General features: G+C 40.4%; 1 protein-coding gene across 4 annotated transcripts; it reads right to left on the bottom strand.

Moving 5' to 3' along the window:
- Positions 1 to 1,951: 1,951 nt before the first annotated feature.
- On the bottom strand, positions 1,952 to 17,800 carry fbxo11b (F-box protein 11b). Of its 4 annotated transcripts, none has more exons than XM_085416730.1 (22): positions 17,465 to 17,800; positions 16,040 to 16,200; positions 15,771 to 15,852; positions 15,431 to 15,575; positions 15,061 to 15,190; positions 13,833 to 13,916; positions 13,583 to 13,715; positions 10,566 to 10,672; positions 9,651 to 9,762; positions 8,667 to 8,773; positions 8,435 to 8,572; positions 8,135 to 8,352; positions 7,863 to 8,043; positions 7,652 to 7,774; positions 6,380 to 6,465; positions 5,784 to 5,860; positions 5,554 to 5,697; positions 5,243 to 5,353; positions 5,062 to 5,169; positions 4,873 to 4,981; positions 3,381 to 3,479; positions 1,952 to 3,221 (listed from the first exon to the last, which is right to left on the bottom strand). In XM_085416730.1, the coding sequence occupies exons 1-22, from the start codon at positions 17,550 to 17,552 to the stop codon at positions 3,092 to 3,094; spliced, it is 2,673 nt and encodes an 890-aa protein (XP_085272856.1). In that variant the 5' UTR covers positions 17,553 to 17,800; the 3' UTR covers positions 1,952 to 3,091. The 4 variants fall into 4 exon arrangements, with proteins under 4 accessions (XP_085272856.1, XP_085272857.1, XP_085272858.1 ...); XM_085416731.1 differs by having other exon boundaries at positions 15,431 to 15,572; XM_085416732.1 differs by having other exon boundaries at positions 15,792 to 15,852.
- Between the last annotated feature and the right edge of the window lie 670 nt (positions 17,801 to 18,470).

Genomic DNA, 18,470 nt, shown 5'->3' with positions numbered 1-18,470 from the left:
ACTAGGAGGAGGCAGCCTCCTTGCGACAAGGACAAATCTGTCTACATTACATTAACTGATTGCAAGTAGCTGCAGTGACTGGGCAACCAAAGGTGGTCACCATCCACCTCTGGGTGACCAGTTTCAGGTCACCTGGTGGGAGGCGACCTGTTTCCAAATAAACCGTCTAAATTGGACTGATTGCAGTCGGTCTCAAATAGACCGCTAAAGGTTTGGAAATAATTGTTCTTCGCCAAATACTGTAAACAGTGCGAGTCAGGCTGCTAAAGAGTACCACTCACCTATGACACATCTGTGTGCCAAAGAGAATTGGTCTCAGCTGGTAGCAAACTGGCTGTGGTCTTGTTATATTCCTACATAAAAGCATTGTTACCAAGTAGCTCATATATCTTGGTTAAATTGTCTATTCTGCAGCAAATACATCACTATTTGTGGAGTTTCAGATCTGAGGCTATGACTGGACTCTAATTGTAAGTAAATATGTATTTGTATGTAAGCAGTAGCAGCAGTTTTCACTGATTTATCACGTTGAATAATCACATCGCAAACAGATATCATGCAGTTGACTACTTAACCCTATTCAGTCCCAACTGATTGCAGACTTTCTCAGTCTAGTGGTTTGCATGTTTTCCAAACAAGTGACAGCTCCCTGGTTTGATCCCAGGAGGATCCCTTTGGGGTTGTGATAGGAAGTGAATCTGGTGCAAAAAAATCTAACAAATTAAACATGTGGAACTACCTGCTGTGGTGCCACCTCGTGAAAAAGGACTTTATCTCCATCGCTGATGTGTCAGTAGAAAAGGAGTAATACATAAGTAAAGCCAGAACTGAATATTACTCATATGTATTTTTATCATCTTTCTCATGCGGCCACAGTGAGTCTCCTTTGAAATGTTCTGCTAGATGTTTATCATCTTATATATTTCACCAGAATTCAGTCATGCTCATTAAATTTGGAGGCTTGTATGCTAAAGTAAGTAATCCTTCTCTGCTCCAATTACATTTATAGTAAAGGCTGAAAATGCTGTTAAATTGTCAGAAACCCCAAATTCTTTAAATATCTTAATCTCGTAACGTGAATACCAATGCGCCCACAATGCAAAAGCATCATAGAACAAGTACCACCTCAGCCCAGAGGGAACCCACAGCTCTTTTGTTGTGCGTTTTGTACACCAAATGATTAATGTAGCTATAATTTCGATAGCAAAATTGTTAGTTGCAAGCCTACCTGAAACGGTGAAACTGACTATATCACACTTTTGAACCGCAATCCTCAATCTTTGAACGCACGCAGCTTTTAGAGAAAACCTGATTCAGGCGTTCAGCAAAGCTCGTCTCTTTCTTCCTTCTGGCTTTGATCTGTGTACAGCTGCAATATTAAGTCCATCAGTCATTGTAGGCAAGTTCAACACGTCTCCAAACGGCCACTGGAAACAATCCAGCCATAAATCTTCCATTTACATGAATTAGACATAGCAAACAGCAATCTGAAATATCAGCAGCCAGTTCTGATGATTGACGCCGTTGCTCCATGACAATCCAAAACCCCTGACAGGCAACAGAAGACTCGGAGCGGCTGCGAGCAGTCAAATTATATCAGGGCAGTTTTTCACCATCATAACACATCTCCTCGGGTTCTCAAGTTGCATTTTGTTTTTATAAAAACGGACATTTATTGCAAGTGAATTTAAAGACAGACACCTCTGATCTAATAAAGTTTTATTTTCTTAGAAATGGCCAGTTTCCTGTTTTCTTTTTTTGTCTTTCTAAGAAAGTATACCCTTTTTGGATTCCAACTAGCATCTACATAATGGTTATTGAATACTTCACAATATATTAAGTCTAGATGTTATGGTACATGCATACGATTCAGGCTGCATGAGGAGCCACAGTCACCACGATACACAGGGCTGGGGGTGAGACAGGGGAGGATATTTTTTTTTTGGGGGGGGGGTGGGGGGGTGGGACGTGACTGCAGATTGTCTCTTTAGTTCCAGTTTTAGAGGAGTCTTGACACCTATTGAAACCCTCTTCACAAAAAACACTGACTGCATCAATTTATAAACATATAATCACGCACACACAACTTTCACTGTACACGACACACATTTACACTCGTACTTTTTGTACAACTGTGGAGCTGCTCCACATGCCATTGAGTCTAATATACTAGAGGGTTTTCTTTTTTTCCTTTTTTTTTTTTTTTTTTAGTGTTTAAACGAGTTTCTCTTTCACAGAAAGAACTTCACAACTGGAACGTCTGAGTTTCTGCAGCCTGACAGGCTGTTTGGGCAGGAGAGGGGACGCTAACCAAAGAAATAATAATTATAATAATATATAATAAAATAAAAGACATTCAAATACAGTCAGCTTTTTGCTCAAAAATACAAAACTACATGAGAAAGCATTGAAATAAAATCCACTGATCTGAACATATATTAAAAAAAACAAAAACAAAACAAAAAACAGAAAAAAAGAAAAGCTTAAGTGCTCCATCACACGCGCGCACACACCATCTTGCTTTTACCCACACACACGCACACACAACAGAGCAACATCCACCCATCCGTTGCCTAGGTACAACTGCCTGGGCAGCCAATAGAGATGGCAGCTACGAGGAAGCAGGAAGTCTTTGACAGCAGTTCTTATGATGACGACGATGGTGATGATGATGATGATGGTGTTGGTGAAGAGGGGTAGGAGCTGAGGTTAAAGAACTGTGAGATCGTCAATACTCGAACCTCTCTGCATAACTTTTCTCTTCCTCCCGCGTTTGTTTATAGACTGCAATAAGAAGCACTCCAATAAGGAATCTCTTGTGGCCTTTCCGAGTCTTCCCTCAGCTCCACGGCTCCCTCTAGTGAAGTCTGCCTCCACTGCAGGCATACGAGCTGCAGGCAGCAGGAAGCCGCTTCCTCTGCAGCCTCTTTTACCTCGATCCCGTCCGAGAGCGCCGCAATCAGAGTCTCTCTGGGTCCTTATGGCTGCGAGTGGATGCGTGTGTGTAACTGTGTGCGTTTATGTGTGTATGGCCGTGTGTAATGTCATGTGTCTGTACGCTTATGGGAGAAAATAACTCCACCAGAGGCTTTCAGTTATGTTGCAGCGTGTTGGACTCGATGGGCGGCGCCGAGTCATACAGAGTGTCCGTGTCGTGTGTGGGCTCTCCCGCCAGCGTGCACGGGTTGGACAACGTCCCCGCTCCACAGTCACAGAAAAACCTGAAGACAACAGACAAGCAGGGATTTAAGCATAAACCTCAGAGACATTCAGGTACAAGAACTACTCGCTTTGCTTGAAACTGAGATGCATTTTTGTCAATATTTAATAAAAGTTATTAAATATTAAAACAGTGAAAAAAGAAAAAACTAAATCCTCACCGATCGTGCCGTATAAACTCTACATCATGTCCTTGGTGGCATTTTTTGATACAGTTAACACAGATGGCATTCCTATCTGTCGTATTACAGGTGTGACATCTGGAGAGACAAAGGGGAAAATCTCAAATCAGATTAATTTTCATAACAGTAAGGTCAAATAAAGTAATCTAAAACCCCTGCACTAATTATTATTATTATTGTTGTTGTTTAGCGACCTGCTTATTATAAATTTCTAGCTCAACCATTTGATCTTTAAATTCAAGACAATCCTCACAGCTGCCTCAGTTTCACTGTACAATTCAATCTTTGCACCAGGCATAAAAATAAGTCAGTAACAAAATCAGCAAACATCAGTCAAATACAGGAGCACACTTTAAAGAGAAATCTGGGGACTAGAACAGCAGCTCGGGAGGAAGCCGTCTATAGTCAAACTAATCAGCTTTTAATCAACTGCCCAATCATTTCAGCTCTAAATAAAGAAGGCCTATTATACTCATTTATTCTTTGCATGATTTACATGTTCAAAGTAATCCCTCTCTCTGCTTAAAACAAGGCACTTTACAACTTTCTTCTAATTGGCTGTCCCTACCACAGGGCTAGTGTGCTCACAGCTAAATCTCTATGCCTCATATTAATGACACTTTATTTGCATCATAAAGATCCAAGAGTAGAAAAAAATGGAGTAGTTCTTTCTAAAGCCTAAGATTTTGGCTTAGTAGATTACTCGCAAATGTGCCGAGTTAAATTTTGTGCATTTCAGTAACTACAGAAAATGACAAGGAGGGTAGTGAGAGGGTCAATGAAAGGTCTGAGGAGGAATTAAAGGTATCCACACAGGCAAAGACCATCAGCGACCAGAGAGCATGAAATTACAAAGTGCCTTCAAATGGGCATGACAGGATGCCAAACACAGTACTGTCCAAAAGCCTTGAGCCACTCCTTATTTCTTTCCACTGTTATGAAAATGGGTGCAGTGATTTATTAAAGCATTGACAGAGCTAAGAAAGGTGGACAAATGTATTTTTGTGAATAAAATATAATTTAAGAGGTTCTTTGCCAACTTATCTGTTACATTTAGAGAACACTGGCTCATCCCTTTAGCTAAGTGCCCTTTTATGATTGAATGAGTCATAAGTCAGCGTTAAGTGTCTTAGCAAAAAAGACAGTAGATGGATAAGTACACATAAGGTAAACATTAACAGAAAGCTTGGCTACTTGGAAGAAAAATAAATGAGAAGCAGCTCAAAACCTCCGCAGAGTATTACACATTAGAGGGTTGCCCAAGTAACCAGGGTCTGGAATGTCAACTAGCATTCAGCCATCAGCTACAAAGCCATTTTCTTGGAGTCAGTTGTTTTGTGTGTGGATGGTTCTTAAGCCTTAAGTTAAGGATGCATAAGTTGTTGGGTCCCATTATTTGGGCATCCTCATTGTATGGGTTTGTGTATATACATGACAGAAAACATACTGGCGTTTCTCTGACGAGCTTTACCTGTAGAAGTCGTGCATGGGGTAACTGGTATAGCTGGAAATCTTATAGAGACACTGTCCTCTGCTTACCGCCTTCTCAATAGCATCCTGATTATTCAGAATTTTATTATCTGGAGGAGGAAAGGCAGGTTACTGACCAGGTCATGACCCGACTGAGCTACTCTTTAATGCACATATAGCAGCACGTTACCTTTCATGGTGACGTTGACCCCTGAGGCCAGAAAGAGGCCTCCAAAGCGATTGTTGAAAATCTGGTTGCCCTCCAGTGTCGCGGTGGCATGGTTGGTGATTTCAATACCTGGAAATGAGAAATCGGCCATGAGTAAAGGAAGGGTACAAATAAAGAGGATATCTGCGCCCATAAATCTAACCTGCTGCGAAGCCATCAAAAATGCGGTTCTTGCGTAGTACTGGATGACTGTTTGTGCTGATCAACACACCAGCCTGAGCGTTCCTGAAGATGTCGTTTTCTTCCAGCAGACCTAAAGAAGGTTAGATTTCACAATAAGCTAAATATACACACGAGCAAAAAAAATAAATAAATGAATCACATAGTAACAGAGGCGATGGTTTGTTCATCAAACATAAATAGCAGCTACATAAGAAAACTGAAAAAAAAAAAAAAAAAAAAAAAAAAACATGTCAGAAGCTCCCCATGGCCACCCGCATCATGCTGTGTTACCTCTGCCTCCGTTAAAGATGCAGATGCCTCCATCTCTGCCATCGTGGATCTTATTTCTTCTCAGTGTGGGGTTGCTGTCTGTCTTGATCCACACTCCTGCCATGGCATTATCAAAGATCTCGTTGTCCTCAATGAAGCCCAGACCTGTTGAATTTAACAGCACGATTAGAGTAAAAAGTATTTGCACATTATTTGGCAGACCCAGTGTAATGAATGAGTGACATCCAGACCTGAGTTGTAGACTAAAATCCCTCCATTCTGGCCTCCCCAGATTTTGTTGCGCCTGATCTTTGGGTTGCTCCCCGTCCTTTAAAGATGTAATAATGATTGTAATTCATTTACCATATCAATGCAGTGGAGTGTACGGATATAAACATTAATGCCTAGTTATCCCTCCCTAGTATGAGCTATGTAACTTCCGTTTTAAGTAACAAATTTAACAGTGAGACAGATTTGCTCCCTTTCACCAAAAATGTCTTAACCTGCCAAAATTACACTGGAACCTCCATCTACAATTTCACAAATGTAACAAAAATGTGGTGTTACTGTATATTTGAATGCAAAAGTACTTAGTACTAAGAATACTATGCAACACCCACTGCAGTGAAGTTGAATCTTAATGCCTCAAATACATTTTTCGGCTTCATATAGATATGTTTGGTCAAACATTGCTCCTTTATTGGGAAATGTTGTTATAATGTTGGTCAAAGATAAGTATTAATGAGCATTTCTGCTCCTGATTAGAAAACTTTTCACTCTCAAAGTCAAATAAAAATAATTATTAAAAAAAAAAAAAAAAAAGAAGATAAAAGGGAATATGCTTTACCGTATTTGGACACCAGAGTACATGTGATTGTAGATGTCGTTATCTTCCAACACACCGTGCCCGTTGTCGTAGAAATATACACCAACCTGAAGTAAAAGGATGAAATAAAAAAAAAAAAAAAAAAAGAATAGTTACAGGTAAAAATTAACTAGATTATAAATTGGAAACAGGAGCAGAACACATCAAAAAGTGTAGTTTCGGATTACTGGCAACAACACTGCAGTCATTTGAAAACAAAGGTGAAACACAAACACCCTAGAAACTAAGGAGCAGTGGCCTTATCCCGGTAGCTTTAGGGTTAAACTTTACTTTTCTGTAATACGAAGGCAGTTCCCTTCCTAGCAGAGGTCATGTTTGAGATTAGGACTGAAAGAATAAAAACTAAAACTATGCACATCAATTATATTCCATCAAATCCTCCCATGTCATAATGACCGAGCTTTGATACTGATAAAGCTACAGCTTCGTCAGATTTTTCCCTCACTCGTACCTTTATGGTTGGTTCTTTTATAAAATTATCTCCTCTGCTGCCTGTACACCTTTTCATGCCTGTGATTGGTCAGATGGTAACAGTGGCACCCCTTCCATTTAACATGCTTGGGGCTAAATTTGGGAAACTGAGTTGACTTATCTAGCAATAACCACCTCTGTGTGCCCACTTAGCTTGATTGCTGATGTTAGGGTAAGAGAGGGCAATTAAAGAAAAGATATCCTGGGTAAGCTGAACTTGATTCATAGTACAAGGCCTAGAAGTTAATGATAATCACCATCTAGTCTCAGTTTCCATAAATAAGCCCCTTAACAAGAATATTCGTGTTCACACAAAACTCCTAAAAAGAATTTCTTCAAAATATCATCCATCAAATCATTGATAATAAAACAAAGAACAAAAATACGTTGTTTTATCTTCTCCGTTGTGATGCCTTTCTTTGTTTTACATGTTTACAAACAAATTTTTATATTCTCAATTGAGAAGGATAAGGCATCTTTGCTTTGGACGTATACAGATTGGTAGGAAAGCAGAAAATGTCAACGACTTTTCCCTGAACAGTTTAATACAAAAATGAAATGTACAGACTGACAAATACTCAGATGCTGCAAGCTTAAACAAGATCCACTTTAGTTGAGCTTTTACAATGCAGGGTTTTAATATTAAATGCACTGCTAACATTTAAATTAACACGTTTGTTGTTTTACATGCTGATATTGGCTAATATTAAAACAAATAAACCGAAAGAGAATCAGATTATTAATGTCAGCTCTTGTTTTTACCTGTTTGCCACTGTGAATGCGGTTCTTGCGGAGGACGGGAGTGCTGCCTGTCGTCACCCACACTCCTGCAAGCGTGTTGCTATAGACCTCGTTCTCTTCAATCACCCCTTGGCCTTTCTCATGCTAAAACAAAAACAGGTTGTTACAAACTTGTGGGTGTGGATTTTAAACACTGGGGAAATAATCTCAATCAACCAGATATCACATCTACCACGTAAATGCCTCCATGCTGTCCATCATGGATCTTGTTATGCCGTACAATGGGGCAGCTGTTGGTTCGAATCTGGATCCCTGCTAAGGCGTTACCGTGGATGTCGTTACTTTCTATCAAACCCCGCCCATCTCCAAATATGTACACCCCTCCTTGGTTACCATTGAATATAGCATTTCCCCTGAAATGAATAAATCAAATTCTATTAAACAATCTTGAATTCAACAGATTCAGTATCTTCCACTGCCTTTTTCCCCAGTTTATTATCTTACCGTATCGTTGGGTCACTGTTGGACGTGATCCACACACCGGCAAAATTATTCGCATAGATTTTGTTCTCTATAAACTGGCCCCGCCCCTTCTCGTGGACATAGATGCCTCCTGTTTGGCCGTGGTGGATCTCACAACGGACCACTGTGGGGTTGGCGTAAGCTTTCACCTCAAAGCCTGCTATGCGATTTCTATGGATGTTACAGTTCTCAAAGTAGCCCTGAAAGCCAGAAAAGACAACAAGTGAGTTCATCTGTGATGTTTACACAGAAAAATGTAAGAAAACAATTTACAGTAGTTACCATGCCATGGTCAAAAGTGAACACCCCAACATCTCTTCCGTGATGGATGTGGTTACGTCTAATGATGGGATTACCGTGGTTTTTCACCCAAATTCCTGCTAGCGCATTGTTACTGATTTCATTGTCTTCATAAATGCCCTGTAACAAAAAACAGTACGTGTAAATCAGAAGCATAATCTTGCCAAACATTTGTACGTGTGTGTGTATTCATGGAGATTTATTTTCGTTTTACCTGTGCGTGGTCTGTAATGTACAGTCCTACATTCTCACAGTCACTGATGTTGCAGTGTTTGATGGTTGGACACGCTCCCTGTCCACTCACACACACAGCTGAACCCACTAAACACAAAAAGAGGGAAAGAGAATTGTGACATGATCTTTAAAGACTGATCAGTTTTATAATCGACTGACAGTAATCAATTCAATTTTATTCATTAGAGATGCAAGAAAAGACTTGATCTTTGGAACTACACAAGTGTTTACAGCACACCAGTGCCCTGATCAGCAATAACACATGCAACTAAAATACAACTATGCAGAACCATTTCATATTGAGTTCATATGCACAACTAGTGTCCATGAACCAGTAAATAGAACAAATGCAATTTTAACCAGGATTTAAATGCTGTAGTATTACTGTTAAATTCATGACTGCTTCTTGCAGTTTGTGCAATAAAAAAAAAAAAAAAAAAGTCTTTGCATTCAATCAACACAGACTGAAGTATCATGTTACTCTCACAAATACAGTAGCTGTAGTGCCTTTGGAAACCCACAAATATTTGCCCCAATAGGCAACTAGAGAAATAGAAGTACAACAGAAACTGGAACCAAGTAAGAAAAACATTTTCACAGATTTCTGAGAAGCCTGATAATTTTACTCTTATATCTCCAAGCCCTCCAATGCTAAATCTAGGCTAACCTGGAGACTGATCAGTTAAGTGAAATAAAATAAAAAAAAATTAAGAAAAAAAAAATTAGGGATACAGCTGTGATTTCAAATCAAAGAAAACCTTGGCTCAGACCAGAACATACACAAAAACAAAAGGTTCCACAACATCATGTAAAAATAGTTCAGTCCTGCAGCAAACACCACATTTGTCAAGCTGAATATTCACATGCCAACAAGGCACACGCCGAGTCCTGCTTCACAAGGTTGTCCAGGGTCAGGAGTACGCCCCTATAACCTGTAACAAGGAGGTATAATTGCGTGAAATACCTGTACACGTGGAGCGGATAACGCAGTGGTCGATGTTGGGGCTGCAGTTCACCGTGATCTCCAGACAGTGGTGGGCGTTATGGTGCTGCGCTGACTTGTCATCAGGATTAAACTGAGGAGAGAAAAGCAGCAGAATTTAGAACGAGCCACGATTACTGACAACACATTGAGCTTCTGTCCTCCCACAACATCCACACTGGACTCCTCCTACTGGAGGCAATTAGTGCAAGTAATACTTGAAGCTCATAACAGGATATTTCAAGGCACCTTAAAACATCCTGTTATGATACAATACTTGCGTTTTTTTTTTTAACGCAGAAAGGACAAAATATGTCTGCCATATTTTTCTCAAGATTTACAATTTCTTGTAGCCAATTTAGCCTTTAATACTAAATCACCAAATACACAAAGATGCTGTGCCTCAAATGACACACTTCCACTATCTCAGGTGCATAAGTCAGGGTTATAGAAACTAGAGAAGTAGAGAGGGCCTCAGGAAATCATATTGCTCTCCCACCTTTAATTAGCAGCTAATCAATGAAAAGACATCAGTCACACACACAAGGCCATAACTTTCCACAATGTAAAGCATTTCTCATGATCTCTTTCCACATTCACCAAGCTGTAGATGACTGTGAGGCCCTCATAATTATCATTACAGGGTCCATGTTGTTTGTTATTAAACCAATGTGATTTTTGCTCAAGTACATGTTCTATTTGAGCCACAGAGACTCCCATGAGTTTCAATTAAGGACGCAATTTTGTCCTTAAGTATGAATGAACAGATCAGAGACTAAGCTGTACTCTCAAACACAGAGACTACATAACCTAACAACAGAGCATTGTGATGGCACTAAAGGACAATCTTTGATACCCAATCACTCTTTAAGTGTAAAAGCTGAGACATACAGTTACCTTGATGGTCATGTATCCCACATACGCATCCTCTGAGCCCTCCATGAAGACGAACGTTGAGTCTCTTGTGTTCTCTATTATCACCTTGTCTGCTACTTTATTAGGCGCTGAGGGGAAAGCATAGAACAATGATTAACACCCTCATTCAGCCAGATCCAGTTCATGCACAGCAATGAAGTCTTTTACAGTTGCAGCATAGATTTTGAAGTTCATTTAAGCAATTACATTTTGTTTTTCTCCCCACAGCCTCAAAAGCAACTCTAACTACTACAAATAGTTGCATTATTTTTAATACTTGGAAGTGAAATCGATGGCTGCCTAAAGTCTGTAAACCAAACGTCACCAAATGTTGAAATATTTTGCCACTCCTTTCCTGCAGCCACCTTTAAATGATAGCACTGTCATTAACAGGTGAACAGGAAAGAAATTAATTAACAGGGAGGGAAGAAAGAAAGACCCCCATGGGGAAATTCCTCTCTGCATTTAACCCATTCACTCGGTGATTGGGTGCCATTGGGCATCCGGGAGCAGTGTGTAGGGATGGTGCCTTGTTCAGGGGTACCTCAGGGTAGCAGTTCAGTGGATTCGAACCACCGACCTTCCGATTATGGGGCCACCACTCTACCTACTGAGCTATCCCTGCCCCCTGAAAAGCATGCTCAGTTGAGCTGAGGTCATGTGACTGACTGACATTTAAAAACATTACATTTCTTTGCTTTACGCTGATCACGGATTCCTTTCACAGTATTGTTGGCTCACCTTATCAGTTTTACAGCACTGAGTGAACAGAAAATACTACTCTGCACACATCAGCATGCATTCTTCTATTTCTGTCAGCAGTAACATAATAAACACCAGTGACCTGGTTCTATAGGAAGTCACACAGATCAGTGCTGTAACATTGCCTTCTTAATGTTTAAAAGAAAAAATGAAATTTGCTTTGGATCATTAGCATTTCCTTTCCTTCTCCATACTTTCTCAAATTTTTGGCAAGTAAATTTTGGTTCAAAGAGTGATTTGATTCAACGACTCTTCCATAGAAACGGAACAAATAAAAAGAAAACAAAGAGATGGGTTAGGGAAGATTGAGTGAAAACATAGCACATATAGGTTCTGAAAATATCTCACTTTTGCTTGAGTTAACGGCTGTACTCCTCTGACTAGCACTCCAAGCAGCCGTATTCACACAGGTAACAAGGCAAAACTTTGCTCTGGCATTTTAGTTGGGAAAACTCCCTTTTAACAAGAAAAAAACCTCCAGCAGAACCAGCTTCAGAGAAGGGCAACCATCTGCTACACTCAGTTGGAGGTTTGAGGATAAGAGAAGAGAAATAAGATGGGACAAAACAGACTGTGATGTGTGTCTTCTGGCTTTATGGATAGACAAGGCTGTGTGTTGTTTGCACAGCAATGAAAATGTATGCTTTGCCTTCTAATATTACTGCATAAGGGTTCTGAGAACCAGGAACTCCATATTTAACTGTAATGTGTGAGAAACACTCCCCATCTATACAACCCCACCCTCCCCAAAAAAGAAACAAAAACCAAAACTCAGATGGATGCGATTCAAATCACTCTATTTCTTTAATAACAATATAATGTTTGAGTATTTGTAGCAAAATATACTGGTCAGTGGTATCTGAGGTCTAACAAGACATGCACGGAGACTCATCCGCTGTCAGAGACCACGACATCATACTTAGCTTTCACTAGCACAGTTTCTTTACTATAATGAATTCTGAAACCTGACAGAGACTGTTGTATTGCTGAGTTCAGCAGTGTAATTCTTATTTCTTTGGAGGTAATTAAAAAACAAATCAAAACAAAAAACCCAACAAGTCAGCAGTTACCAGATAACCAAATGAGTTATTAGCCATCTATATCTTTGCAATTGGACTAATGTACTTTCATCTTTATGTGAGAGCTTTCTAATCTTTGTTTAATGTCACATGGTTTCTTTGTGTTATCACTCAGATGCATCTGGCTATGATGAGTGCACAAGATGCATGTGTTTGTTTTTTTAATTCAGTCTATAGAAATGAAACTGCTAGGAATTGCAGGTTTAAAAACAAAAATAGAAAAAAAAAAAGCACCTATAAGGCAAAGTCTGGCACATTTCACATGGTGCATCTGAGTGCTAATGTTAATTGATGTACATTGTTTCTTTTTAACTAAAAACCACCCCTTCTCGTGTTGTACAAACAGTGATGTCACCAGAGCCTGTCGCCATTTATACTGAGCCCTCAGACAAAACCTCCCCATCAGTGCTGGGATACAAGTAGAAGAAGTCCAAATAAAAACCAAAGTGATTGGGGAAGGGTTTTTCTTCAGAAAGTCTCATCCTTTCAAGCTGTTGCAACATCTCTCCCTGCATAATCTGAAAATCTGAGTTTCTGTGCCGATATTGAAATGGCGGAAAAAACTGACATGATAGTACATTCGTGTCTTCGACTGGCCAGCTAAGCCCAGATACAAAAATAGAAAGATAACCCGACCAGCCGAACACCAAAGAGTGGCTCGCACCAGTGGATGTAATGTCACTTTTGGTGTGAGATGCTGTTTCAGAGGGTGACAGCAGTGGGTATAATGAGCTCTGTAGTCTTCTTTCTCCCCCTCACAGCAGCCTAATGATGGCTTGCTTTACTTTTACTGACACCACTTTGAAATGCACACTGCTACAAAAATGCATCAAGCAACATAATAAAAAAAAAAAAAAAAAAAAAAAGAAACAGGCTAAATCTTCCCACAAAAGTATCACTCAAATCAGTCCATTGTCTAATTTTTTTTTTCAGGAAGCGAAAAAAAAAAAAAATTAGGTACTGTGTAAAAATGAAAAATGTTGTAAATCCTAAGTGCTTCTTTCACCCTTTGCCTCCTCTTGCAAATGCAAAATTACACAAGCAATGTAGACAATGTACACAACTGAAGTGTATCTTCTGCAGAGAGATGCTGAGTGCATGCAGCAGAGGCATCAAGATAATGTTTTAACTATCTTTCAGTGAAGGCAACTTGCTCACCTGCACCAATCATGGTGATCGGGGATTCGATGTAAATCCACTCATCGGTATAGATTCCAGAGTGAACAAAGATGAGACCATCGAAATGGGCCTCTTGTACCCCACCCAGTGCATCCTCAATGGTGTCATAATACTGCAGGAGAAAGACAAAGAATTCATTCATTCCAGGTCAGTTTGGAACCTAACCTTAAATTAGCTGTGCAACTCAGAAATATTTGTGCTGTACACTCCATCTACAGTTTTAACTTACCAGCATATTCTCTCTGCCTTTGTATCTGCCAGGGTTACTGTAGAAATGTTCAGCAAAGCCTGGTTTTACATGTGCGCCTTTGTACTGTAGCACAGAATAAGAACAAGGTCAGTACATATTGCTCTTGATCCTTGGACCTCAACATCAAACGGCAGAGCAAAAAATCATAAATTTTCTAGGTGTCAAACAATAATGGCGCTACTCAGTGTTTTCCTGACCTCTTTGGTTAGCAATCCTTGTTTAATTGTAAGAGGCATAATCATTTTATTAATAACGAGGAAAAGTGAGAGGGGATGTTTTTTTTCCTCCTTCTTGATCCCTGTTCTGTAAATCATCATGTAGTAAAATTAACCTGAACACCCCATGCAACCAAAAAACCAACCACAAGAGAATGACAACATAGGCAGTGTCAAAACAAAGAGTTACTTGCAATAGATGCAACAACAAGATACTGCAGTGGTTAATGTTATAACAAGCAGCTCACTCCAAGGACTAAGACATCTGCAAAAACCTTAGCAACTATAAAAAGCAAAATAACTAAAGTCAATGTGACTTGAAAACCAAATCATACATTTGACAGGCATTTCTTCCAACAGGTAAGAATTCACTGCACAGAAGTTCTGACAGGCCGTGTATAAGCAGCGAAAAAGCTATCCGTCATTGAGTTTGACCAGTTTCCTGTTGATAAAAGGCACTAGGCAACCACTTCTCTGAAATTCTGACACTCCAGCTTGTTTCCAGAAAGTAATGACACCAGATTAAAACCTTTAACTACTCAATTTTACTTGACTTTAAAAGTAAAGACACTGCACAAAAGGCATTCAGTAGTCACAGGGCAGAGGTACATATGACAAAAATCTGATTAATTACCTTTGACCCATTTCTGTGCTTGCAAGGAACATTCGTCACAGGCTCATTATTGTTATGAGTCAAATGATATTGACGCTTCTATAGCTCCATATAAAAATGATAAAACTTCTAAAATTCAGAGATATTGATTCGATTCTTAAATTCGTTTTGCTGTGTGTGCAACATGAAGCTGCACTATTCCCACAGAGTGACACTTTTTTTTTTTAAACTACACAAGTAGCAAAATTGTACTGCAAACCCATACACAATGTTCAAAACTCTACAGTGTTTACTTTGATGTGTAGAAAGAAAAACAAAGAAGGACAACATTCACTACTAATACTACAACTGATCACAGTGATGATGATGAATAACTCACCAGCTGCTGGAAGCTCTCCTTCCAGGGGTTTGGGTGTTCATGCTCTTCTGGGCTAACTTGATAGAACCTGCCTGGCTCAGGATGCATCATTGGACGTGTGTACTCAAACACCTCCATGTACAGGCGCTTCCTAGATAATTAAACACCACATTCAAAACATACCTTGGATGTCTCTTTGTTTAATAAGATAAGATAACCTTTATTAGTCCCACACGTGGGAAATTTGTTTTGTCACAGCAGGAAGTGGACAGTGCAAAAGTTATGAGGCAAAAATTAGGATACAATAAAAATAAATACAGTACACAACTGTACAGAATAGAATAAAATAAAATAATGACTACAATATGCAAAATGGGAACAATGCACTGACCATAAGATTGGATCGTTTGCTAGCTGGCTGAATCGTTTGCAGACACAAGCTGCCTGACAAAGGTCCTGTTCCAGTAAGTAGGAGAAAATCTTCAAAACGACCTCATCTGGAAGCTTCTGCTGCAGATATTGCTCTGCTGGTGCTGCTAAAAATATACAGAAAACACACACACACACACACACACACACACACACACACACACACACACACACACACACAATCAAAAGGTAAGATTTATGAGAATCACTTCACTACAAGAACATTAAGTCATGCTATTTAATAGATTGGGGGAAAAAAATGAATCACTGTCCTTGCCCAGCTGCAGACATTTAACACACACCTGGCAGGTCGTGGCTCTTACCGGACACACGTGCCCGCTTGGCTCGATGGCCAAAGACCTCTGTTGATGAAGTTGAAGCTCCCTGTAAAAGGTGATGAGTAGGATATAAACTTCAATGCCAAGAAAGTACTGAGCAATCAACGGGAAATTTACTGCTGTGTCACAAAGTTATTGCTCCTTTAGTGGAGGACAACTAATCAGCCATTCTCTCCCACTCACAGTCATACACAACATTGCAGTAAATTACTCAAAAAGTGCTTCTGTCTAACCTCCATTGGGCCCTTGCTAGGGCAGGCTGAGGCGGTGGCGGCAGCGGCGGTTCTCTTGGGAAGCAGGGTCTTGCGTCGAAGCTGGTAGGGACTGTTCTGGGCACCTGGACCGGACTCCTCAATAGCCATTTCAGCTGCAGCTGCTGCAGGCGCCTCCTCATCTAAGTAGAAAAGCAGAAACATATTCTACATATACACACCACTTTCAAGAAAGGCACCTCTGTGAACAAATCTGGTTTATAAAGCAGGGTGAGTCATGTATTTAAAAAAAAAAAAAACTACATTAAAAAAAAAAGATAAAAATCAACATTTTCTTATGAAGTCTCATCTTTTTCTTTTTTTAAAACCAATTTTTCACACCTATAATGTTTCCAGAAATGGCAACACTTTTATTATCCAGATCATTATCGACACAGTGGTGCACATTTAAATCCCATACTGTATGCCAACTGCGCAGGCTAACAGCCTGGGTAATAGCTGGCAAGGCAGACAAAGGTTGGTGATTGATAATGACAGATGCACCCGCTGCAGCCACATTACCAGTCTTATATGTTTAGTTATTCCCAACAGATATCAGTCGGCGTGCATTTGTCTGTAAGGCGGTCCTGTGTGTGCAGAATCAGACACATCTTTTATGGTGCTGTCAAATTAAGGGCCGCCTATGATGTCGATCAGACGTGCGGCTAATGGCTAAAAACTGAACTGCGTAGCTGGTAAATCCGCCGTGTAAACAAATCATACCACGGCTAGCAGTCACCGAGAGTAAGGAAGAGGGATAGTGCTAAAATCTGCTGCCTGCATTAGCTTCAAACTGCAGCGCAACGAGCACAAAATGGACTCGGTGAATTTATCCAATTTCCACCGTATCATCTATCACAGCTGATCTGTGTGGCCTCTTCAAGCTGCAGGGGAGGGGAGGGGGGCAGCTAGTTAGCTTTGCCCTCATTCGCTGCTAATGTTTTTGTTAACGTTACACCCCAAAAATGGCAGTCCAAAGACGCCGCAGATTTACACCCTCAGAAACTGTAGTGACAGCTGGGAATGCACCGCTCGAGCAGACGCGGAGATTGTGGTGTGAGCGACTGGAGTCGATCCCTTTGCCTCCCGCTGAGGTTACCTGAATCTGAGCTATTAATGTTGTAGCTACATACGCATTACGTTAAGCGAAGACAACACCCCCCCCCCCCCAACCACCATCTAACCTGGTGAGCTAGCTAGCGACGTTAGCTAGCCCCAATCACTCAAGCCAAACAAAGCGAGGCCTGGCCTGAGCCATAGAACGAGAAGCCTCGGTGTTTCCTGCCGAATCCGACGCCTGTAGGAGCGTTAAACGTACCATTAGCTAAAAGGGAGGGGTTATGTAAAGGCTGTTACGCCTGACATTACTTCGTGTGAAACCTTTAGCTTGACCGTGGAGTAGCGTACCTCTGTCCCCGTTGTTCCGCTCGGGCTGCACCGGGCGCGGCCTCGACACTCGCCTGGGTCTCCTGTTGGTGGCTCTGACGGAGTTCATCTGGGGAGTTGGTTGTTGGAAAAAATACACTGCTATCCTCGACCTCCCGCTACCAAATTTAGCCCGCAACCCAAACAGCCACCCGGACAGCAGTTATTCCCGGTTACACCCAAACAATTGCGATCAAAAACCCGCTACTATTTGGGGTGTAATCGCGTTTTTTTCCCTTCCTCCGTCGGTGTCACAGCTTCCCCCGTTTCACCGCTCGGTGCCAGCTCCGTCTCAGTCTGTAGCAGGAGGAGCCATTAACCCACACGGGAAACAATCGCGAGAAAAAAAAGAACACAAGGTCCGATGGACCAATAATATTTACCATCTCATAATCTCACCCTGCAGCGACCAATCAGAAGCGCCATATCAAACGACTTGCCAAAACCTTTCTGTTGGGGTTCGGAGTCGGTCAAGCGGCGATTTGATCATTGCAGGACACATCAAGGGGCTGTACAAGCGTCACGTAAGTGTATTTTACGGGTTAATTGTAAACCAAACACACAAAACTGGACTTAACTGCAAAAAGAAAAGCTATTAAAAAGGAATTTGTGTAAAAATAACTGATATGGGCTGATGTTCTGGTGGAAAATATGAGTCAGTTGAGAGATGTGTTTGTATTTAAATGGTAATTATGTTCAATTAGGAATTTTTCTAAATAAAAGTCGAACTTTTGGAATTCAATATTTTTTTGATTTCACCACACACACAAAAAAAACATTTGTAAATTAGCTTTTTGGAAAAATTGGTTATTAATTAAAAGTTTTAAACCAATGCGCAGTTAGTTTTATTTATTTATTTATTTATTTATTTATTTATTTATTGTTGCGTTTCTTTGGTGTAAATTGAAAGGCAGACTGATTGACTACACTTTTTTCTTTTGCATCCATAAATTCAAGTACAATTACAGTCACTTTACATTGCAGCCAC

Source organism: Rhamphochromis longiceps, linkage group LG8 (assembly GCF_057381845.1).
Source record: "Rhamphochromis longiceps isolate RC_006_pf linkage group LG8, R_longiceps_female_GT1.1, whole genome shotgun sequence".
Lineage (NCBI taxonomy): Eukaryota > Metazoa > Chordata > Actinopteri > Cichliformes > Cichlidae > Rhamphochromis > Rhamphochromis longiceps.
This window is presented reverse-complemented; position numbering and strand designations above follow the sequence as displayed.